The sequence below is a fragment of the Oncorhynchus tshawytscha genome, linkage group LG26, assembly GCF_018296145.1.
Source record: "Oncorhynchus tshawytscha isolate Ot180627B linkage group LG26, Otsh_v2.0, whole genome shotgun sequence".
NCBI classification, from domain to species: domain Eukaryota; kingdom Metazoa; phylum Chordata; class Actinopteri; order Salmoniformes; family Salmonidae; genus Oncorhynchus; species Oncorhynchus tshawytscha.
The window spans coordinates 23,618,481-23,627,372 of NC_056454.1; the positions used below are offsets into that span (position 1 = coordinate 23,618,481).

The 8,892-nt window shown below is 43.7% G+C and overlaps 1 protein-coding gene and 1 long non-coding RNA gene across 23 annotated transcripts; both read left to right on the forward strand.

Moving 5' to 3' along the window:
• Positions 1-496: 496 nt before the first annotated feature.
• Positions 497-4,480, forward strand: LOC112225385 (cms1 ribosomal small subunit homolog). 21 transcript variants are annotated; one of them, XR_006080016.1, is made up of 7 exons: positions 499-722; positions 813-887; positions 1,014-1,634; positions 3,314-3,407; positions 3,881-3,959; positions 4,057-4,155; positions 4,298-4,480. XR_006080016.1 is itself a non-coding variant. In XM_024389316.2 (7 exons), exons 2-7 carry the CDS (start codon positions 853-855, stop codon positions 4,433-4,435), a joined length of 426 nt encoding a protein of 141 aa, XP_024245084.1. In that variant the 5' UTR covers positions 501-722; positions 813-852; the 3' UTR covers positions 4,436-4,480. The 21 variants fall into 21 exon arrangements, 2 of the variants coding, with proteins under 2 accessions (XP_024245084.1, XP_024245085.1); XM_024389316.2 differs by having other exon boundaries at positions 501-722; positions 1,594-1,634; positions 3,400-3,407; positions 4,031-4,155; XM_024389317.2 differs by having other exon boundaries at positions 501-722; positions 1,594-1,634; positions 3,400-3,407; positions 4,085-4,155.
• Positions 4,481-5,716: 1,236 nt separating this feature from the next.
• Positions 5,717-8,347, forward strand: LOC112225387. Of its 2 annotated transcripts, none has more exons than XR_002949588.1 (5): positions 5,717-5,798; positions 6,136-6,872; positions 7,004-7,086; positions 7,266-7,419; positions 7,573-8,347. It is a non-coding gene; the product is annotated as an uncharacterized LOC112225387 (long non-coding RNA). The 2 variants fall into 2 exon arrangements; XR_002949589.2 differs by lacking the exon at positions 5,717-5,798 and adding an exon at positions 5,805-5,941.
• The last annotated feature ends 545 nt before the right edge of the window (positions 8,348-8,892 follow it).

Consider the following 8,892-nt stretch of genomic DNA (forward strand, 5'->3'; position numbering starts at 1 on the left):
GTTCAACCACAGATATGGAATAGATAGAATGAACACTATCATTAAAAGGGAGACTTGTACTGTATGACAGACAGGATGTTAATATGTCAACGTGGCCGTTCAATTCTATCACCATGTGGGTGGGTCCATGACCAGATAACCTGTGGAATAGAGACCTGTGTCAGTCTGGTCTTTACAGTCTATATCTATGGTTACTGTGGCATTAGCCTTTTTAAATTAAACCAGAGGTATTTCTGAGCAGCATTCTCCTCTGTCCTCTGTTCCCATGGGACCTGAACATGATCTCACAGCATGGGGATAAGAGGTGAGGGGTGAGAGAGATGAGGGGGGGGGGGGATGGGTGGGAAGTGGTATAGAGGGGAGAGAGGGTTGTTAAAGATAGCCAGGCATTTGGTTTGGCTCTATGTTACAACATTGATATCCATGGTGACTATAATGTAGTGTTCTTGTTGACAATGCACCTTGTTGTTATGGTAACTATGCCTGTCCAGTGAGCAGAGGTTGAGGTTGCGCAAAGTCAAAATATAACAGACACTTTTTTCCTGCTTTTTCAGATGCCTCGGGGGGAGAGGAGGAGAGAGAACCGGAGAAAGAGGAGGAGAGAGAACCGGAGAAAGAGGAGGAGAGAGAACCGGAGAAAGAGGAGGAGAAACAGCCCACATGAGAAGAAAGGAAAGAAGAGGAATCAGGAACCCGTTCCGGCTAAGAAGAAGACTGCACTGGTATGTAAAAGTTTCTTTTAAACTTCATTGCGTTTCATTTGGTGTACGACTGTACTACTACTTTCTCAATTATTTTATTTGTCTACACAGAAATCCCAGGAGTGATTTATGGCTCAGGAGAAGAAAGTTGATGAGGGCGAGAAAAAGACCAAGAACAAGAGATAGGTAAGACTAAGGATGGAGGGGATTGAAGAGACACCTGCTGTCCTAAAAAGGAACTGCAGTTAAAATGTGCCTTAATTCAACCACATTGGTGTTAGAAGTGGGAATTATATCTCTGTTTGTATTCAGAAGAAGACGATCACAGACGTCCTGGCCACGACGGAACCCAAACCGGTCGCTTTAGGCGACCTGCTGAACCTGCTTCTAAAGCACTTCAAAGATGGGGCGGCCAGGTAGCTTAGTGGTTAGAGCGTTGGACTAGTAACCAGAAGGTTGCAAGTTCAAATCCCCAAGCTGACAAGGTACAAGTCTGTCGTTCTGCCCCTGAACAGGCAGTTAACCCACTGTTCCTAGGCTGTCATTGAAAATAAGAATTTGTTCTTAACTGACTTGCCTAGTTAAATAAAGGTTAAGGAAAAAAAAGATGAGCACTCAGAATAGTTTAAACTCCAGGGTGAGTCACCTGACCTCTGTATTCTTTTACCAGCAGGTCTAAGGGCTGTCAGCCTTTCTGTCAGTCTCTATTTCTTTCTATCTCTCCCTCTGTACCCCTTCTCTCCCTCTCACTCCCCCTCTCTCTCTCTTCTATCTCTCCCTTCTCTCCCTCTCACTCCCCCTCACTCTCTTTCTCTCTCTCCCGCTCTTACTCAGTCACTTTCTCTGAATAACGTAATGTGACTTTTTTCTCTGGTTCCTGCTTCCTGACGAGTAATGACCTCACACACGGCCTCTCCTCCTACCTAAAAGAAAGTGAGTACAAACCAAACCATCACTCCTTACATACAGTGGGGCAAAAAAGTATTTAGTCAGCCACCAATTGTGCAAGTTCTCCCACTTAAAAGAGAGAGGCCTGTAATTTTCATCATAGGTACACTTCAACTATGACAGACAAAATGAGAGAAAAAATCCAGAAAATCACATTGTAGGATTTTTTATGAATTTATTTGCAAATTATGGTGGAAAATAAGTATTTGGTCAATAACAAAAGTTTATCTCAATACTTTGTTATATACCCTTTGTTGGCAATGACAGAGGTCAAACATTTTCTGTAAGTCTTCACAAGGTTTTCACACACTGTTGCTGGTATTTTGGCCCATTCCTCCGTGCAGGTCTCATCTAGAGCAGTGATGTTTTGGGGCTGTTGCTGGGCAACACGGACTTTCAACTCCCTCCAAAGATTTTCTATGGGATTGAGATCTGGAGACTGGCTAGGCCACTCCAGGACCTTGAAATGCTTCTTACGAAGCCACTCCTTCGTTGCCCGGGCGGTGTGTTTGGGATCATTGTCATGCTGAAAGACCCAGCCACGTTTCATCTTCAATGCCTTTGGAATGAAGTTTTCACTCAAAATCTCACGATACATGGCCCCATTCATTCTTTCCTACACGGATCAGTCGTCCTGGTCCCTTTGCAGAAAAACAGCTCCAAAGCATGATGTTTCCAACCCCATGCTTCACAGTAGGTATGGTGTTCTTTGGATGCAACTCAGCATTCTTTGTCCTCCAAACACGACGAGTTGAGTTTTTACCAAAAAGTTCTATTTTGGTTTCATCTGACCATATGACATTCTCCCAATCTTCTTCTGGATCATCCAAATGCTCTCTAGCAAACTTCAGACGGGCCTGGACATGTACTGGCTTAAGCAGGGGGACACGTCTGGTTCTGTGTCCCCCCGTGTGGTTCTGGGAATTTTGCTCACCGTTCTTGTGATCATTTTGACCCAACGGGGTGAGATCTTGCGTGGAGCCCCAGATCGAGGGAGATTATCAGTGGTCTTGTATGTCTTCCATTTCCTAATAATTGCTCCCACAGTTGATTTCTTCGAACCAAGCTGCTTACCTATTGCAGATTCAGTCTTCCCAGCCTGGTGCAGGTCTACAATTTTGTTTCTGGTGTCCTTTGACAGCTCTTTGGTCTTAGCCATAGTGGAGTTTGGAGTGTGACTGTTTGAGGTTGTGGACAGGTGTCTTTTAGACTGATAACAAGTTCAAACAGGTGCCATTAATACAGGTAACGAGTGGAGGACAGAGGAGCCTCTTAAAGAAGAAATTACAGGTCTGTGAGAGCCAGAAATTATGCTTGTTTATAGGTGACCAAATACTTTTTTCCCACCATAATTTGCAAATAAATTCATTAAAAATCCTACAATGTGATTTTCTGGATTTTTTTTCTTCTCATTTTGTCTGTCATAGTTGAAGTGTACCTATGATGAAAATTACAGGCCTCTCTCATCTTTTTAAGTGGGAGAACTTGCACAATTGGTGGCTGACTAAATATTTTTTTGCCCCACAGTACCTACATACCTCACCAAACCATCCCTTCTTACATACCTACATACCTCATCAATCCATTACTCATTTTTAACCTCAATGTTAAACTAAAAGAACTTCTGTCCTATTTGAGCTTTAAGTCTTCTGTCATGTTCCTAGATGTGTACTTGGGTATAACTTAATAGTCTGGTGTTGGCTTCCCCTCCTCATCTCCTCTTCTTCATCTGACTGACCTGTGGAGGAAGTTAAAAGAGTAAGCCACTTTAGATTATTGACATCTGTCCCTTGTATCACAGTATATGTTTTCCCTTTCTCTTTTCGCTCAGTTTGTCCCAAATGGGCTGAGGTCCAGATGCAGCACACAGAGAATAGTTCTGTAATTTTGTTCATTGTCTGTAACTCCACCCTCAGACTCATCAAGCGCAACAACTCACATCTCCTTCTTTTACAGTTATTAATCTGATTTGTATTTCCTTTCATTTTGTATACTTTATGGTACGTCTCAGCTCAGTATAATGCTCCCTAGTTTTTATGTCTTCACCAGACAGTTGACAACATTTGAGCGAGAGGCTAAAGTGCTGAAGCTGTTTGCAAAGCACATCAACGTAACATACTTTATTGTAGAATAGATTCCTATGAATGTTTGTGTATACAGATGAGCTGTTCTGTGAGTGAGTAAAGCCAAGTGTGACCGTCCTCTGTATGTCTGTCTGTCTCTGTCCCCAGGTAGAGGAGCAGCTGAAGCTTGAGGTGACATGCATTGGGGAGGGAACACCAGGGAGACTGAAAGCCCTCCTAGGGAAAGGTAAGGGCTTGTCCTTAGTGTGGCTTAATTTACATGATACTTTGTTCTGATCGTCTACGCTTCACCCTGAGGTGGGCACTCATTTACTACCCCTCAGGGTTTTAACCCCAGTCTGGCCTTGCCAGCGCTGCGCTTCCTGCTTCTGAACTGGAATTGGAGGGACCAGAAGCCTCGCATGATGGTGGACATCCCTGATGTGAGACTATAATTCCCCCTGCTGGGCAAAGAACACAGTCACACTTTACACAGCACTGAAAATATTATCTGGTAGTACATGGGCTTTCTGTCACAGACAATATGGAGTTTCTTATTAATATAGCCCTCTTTTTCACTTCCAGGTCCAAACTGATTTGCTGAAGCTGCTGGATACAGGCATCTTGAAAGGCTGTAGAGAAGGAAACACAAACACACACCCAACCATTTCGAACTGGACCTCTTCTGCTCTCACACAAACACACACACCACAGTTATTGTAGTAAACAAAAACTGAAACAAAAATTGGGAAAACAATTGCAAAACAGACTGCAAAACAAAATAAAATAAAATGAATAACAATTATTTATGTTTTGTTTACATTTTTTATTCTGAAGTTTGAGCAAAAATCGAATGTTTTTGTTGTTGTTGACGTTTAGTTTTGATTTACATTTGGTTGAGATGTCAACTAAAGTGATTTCAACGTGAAATCAATAACAAATGTCACCATGTCATTGGAGTTCAGTAAAAGTTGGTGGAAAAAGATGAAATGCCCTTACGCTAATTCCATTTTGCAAATCCAATCAGTTTTCACCTTGATTCAACGTCATCAGATTGATTTTTTGCCTAGTGGGTAGCATGTGCATCACTATCACTCGCTAATGTATCACTAGCTAACAGGGAAGAAATCCGAGGGCGAGCGAGGAGCGTGACTGGGCCAAGCTAGAACGTCTTGTGAAGTTGCTGGAGCCATTCGCAATCCACACAACCAACTGGCTGACCAGTGACTGGGCCAAGCTAGAGCAACTTCAATCTGTCTGATTTGGTACCGTGTCTTCTCAACCTTGAGGCACACTTGCAGTCATCTACTGTTGCAAAACAGTTGGCACAGGTCCTCCTGAAGTCACTGTGTGAGCGCTTCGCATGCATACAGAATTCTCTGGCAGCCAACTTCCATCCAACCCCTGCAGCAGCTTGCCATATGGACCCAAGTGCGTTTCTGGCACTTCACTCTACAGAGATGGAGCTACTGATGAGGGAAGCGGAGTCTTTTGTACTTCAACAAATCAGAGAGTACAGCTATGGAGCAGCAGGACCCCAAGGAAAAGGAAAAGGGGGATACCTAGTCAGTCAACTAAATGTATTGTGTGTCTTCCGCATTTAACCCAACCCCTCTGAATCAGAGATGTGCAGGGTGCTGCCTTACTTGACATCCACGTCATCGAAGATGCCAGCACGATGAATCCAGTAAACATCTCGACCACAGTTCTTCAGAAATATAGCCTTGCATCAAAGATTGTGTGTGGGGGGCTTCCCTATCCTGTTCTTACCTTCTCTGTGTGACACTTTTGATGTTATTGTTATATTTTAAGTGACCATGTCAACTTGTCTGATATTGTTTATACAGTGTTGTAGTTCAACACCTCCACCCCTCCTGTGGGATGGTCCGAATAAAGACATTCTGAATGGAACCAGATTCTCTTTGTTTGGTCACCCACACCACCAGGAAGCCCATCCCACTGAGTCTGAGGTCATGAGATGTTTCACCCAGTAGGAAGTCTGATTTATCATAACATCCTGTTTGTGAAGTTGTTCTACAACGAGGCAGGCACAGACACAGTCAACTGCTTTGAAGGGGAACTGATTGTAAGTTACCGTCTAAAATAAACCTTTAGCTCGATGATCTGTTAGACTGTAAAACATCTGTATGTATGTAGGACTGAAGCGCTAAGGAAGAACTGAGAGAAGAACAGTAGAACAAGAATGAGAAAGAAGAGACGATGATTCTGGTTAAGTATTTTTCCCAGTAGCCTGCTGGGAAAAAAATATCTTGGTAAGGAGAGGAGGGGAGCGAGAACAAGGGAGAGAAACAAAGAAATAAGACCGTGTTAAAAAAGACCGGAAGAGAAGAGAGACCAGACTCACATTTCTTGCTTTGTTCTCTGGTTGTCTGACCCTATCTGTGCTCCTCTCCCTTCCACAGCTGGAGCTCTCTGTCATGGGAAAGGCGAAGGCCAATGCTGGGCTCCTGGCCCGGAGGCCTGACAACTCGGCTTTCAAACATCAGAGACTGCCTCTCTGGTCCCCAATGCTCACTGCTCACACCGTCCTGCCTTCCTTTTATTGTATGGCCACTATACGTGTGAAACTGGGAGTGTGCCTACTTGCCACCGTGCAGAATACACATGAACTGAAGCTGCGTAATCAATCCCTTCAAATGAATCAAATCTTTTTGCCTTTTTTCTCTACTTCCACCGTTTACACATAATCACTTGAAATGGAGCAGGAAACACCCTCCACAATGCATATCTTATCTAACCATGAACACAGAGGTAGAAATAGACAATGAGATGAGTTTAAAGGTATTCTGAGAATGAGTGTACAGTATAACAGGAGGAGTGGCGGTGGAGAACGAACATGTATCTAAAGTTCCAATGGGTTTTAATGTTTGCTATCTATTTCTGTCACTCCCTCTCTCACCATCTCTTCTCCTCTCTCTCCACAGGTGGACTACACACACACAGGGTCATGTGATAAGTGTTTTGAGACCACAAGCTGTTGAAACAAATCCAAGTGCTTTGAGAAGCACAGCGATTATGTTTCCTATTTCCTGTCCCTGAGAGATGTGTTCTTCTACTTTGGGCTGATCAACTTCCACCAGAACATACATGGACTCCAGGGATGATAGACAGATGGTCAGGAGAAAATAAAAACCTGAAGGTAGCTACTGTTTCTGTCTACTTCTATCTATGTCTGTCTGCCTCTATCCAACTTTATGCTGGTTCATTCTGAGCTTTTACAACTTCTTCTCTGTCAAACTCTTCCTGTCTGTCTGCTCTACATAACACCAGCGCCTACTGTGAGCCCTTCATAAAGGAAAATAATGGACTCCATATCGCCCCCTGCTGGGCCATGGCCAACAGCATGTTCAACGGTATTACACCATTACCCACACTATGTTCTGAGTCTCTGCTAATGATGTGACAGCATTATAGGATTTTGGGGGGAAACACCTTTTAATATCCAGTGATCAAATCAATCTGACATGAGACCTGGTTTTGATTAATTTATTGACTGACTGATTTCTTGATGTGTTTTGTTTGTTTGTCCCAGACTCCTTCACTCTGACGTACTACTCAGGAGAGGGGGGTCCAGTGGTCCATGTTCATCTGTTCAGGAAGGGCATCCCCTGGTACACCGACAAGAACGTCAAGTTCCGCAACCCACCGGATGAGAACAAGACACGAACGTTAGCACGTGATTGAAGGTGTGTCTCACAAAACACCCACACACTGTGTTCATGGCCATCTCGATTATGAATAGTCATGTTGTAATGTCACATTCTCATTTAATATTAATAGACATATGTAACGCTGCTCCATCTTACTTAACTTTCCAAATGTTGTCTATGTGTTGTCAGGCACGGCCCGGCCTCTGTACTGGTAGAAGCCCGTGTTTGACCTGGACCCCTGGGACCACAACAACGGCTTCATCAACGAGGACTTGATAGTGTGGATGAGGGAGGCTGCCTTCCCCAACTTCAAGGATCTCTACGGGGTCCCGAGCTAGGGAACCCTTCACTGAAGGGCTGCCGACTGGGAACTACTGCATCCATTATTAGCCATTATTATTCATCTGCTTATTAATGCTTTATTCTACCAGATTGATCATTTTGAGATTTAAATCAATTTAATTAAAACGATTTCCAATTGGCAGATTACTATTTCCGACCTTGAGGCAGATTGGGGTTAGCTAGTTTCTCATTGGGTGGAAGTGAAACAGTAGGTTGTGGCTTGAAATGTTGGATTTGTTTATTTGGTCAGTTATAAAAACAATGTGGGTCACAGCACACGAAGCCCCCCGTTAGACAGCAGTGGACTCCTTCTAGGGCAGAAAGGAAGTGGTACTGTCCACAGTCAGCTGGTTCGGGAGTCAGAACAACTGCCTGCCCGTAGCCTACCTGATCACTGGCTGTCTCATCCTGCTCCTCGCTGTTATCCTCACCGCCATTTGGTGGAAGTTTGGTAAGAACAGACGGAATATGGAGGAGTGATGTAAAAGGACCAATGTGAAAAGGGTTGAGGAAGAAAATAAATATTGAGTGAATCATGAGAAAGAGAAGTCTGATATTTCATTCTAAATACGGTGAATGTGACCAATTGAAATGTATTAAATAAAAAACCATACCTTATTTACATGAGCATTTAGACACTTTGCTATGAGGCTCGAAATTGAGTTCAGGTGCATCCTGTTCCATTGATCATCCTTGAGATGTTTCTACAGCTTGATTGGAGTCCACCTGTGGTAAATTCAATAGTTTGGACATGATTTGGAAAGGCACATACCGGTCTTTCTAAAGGTCCCACAGTCAACAATGCATGTCAGAGTAAAAACTAAGCCACGGTCAAAGAAATTGTCCGTAGAGCTCAGAGGCAGGATTGTGTCGAGGCACAGATCTGGGAAAGGGTACCAAAACATTTCTGCAGCATTGAAGATCCCCCAAGAACACAGTGGCCTCCGTCATTCTTAAATGGAGGAAGTTTTCAACCACCAACTCTTCCTAGAGCTGGTCGCCCGGCCAAATTGAGCAATCTGGGGAAAAGGGCCTTGGTCAGGGAGGTGACCAAGAACCCGATGGTCACTCTGATTGAGCTCCAGAGTTTATTTAACTAGGCAAGTCAGTTAAGAACAAATTCTTACTTACAATGACGGCCTACTCTAGCCAAATCCGGACAACGCT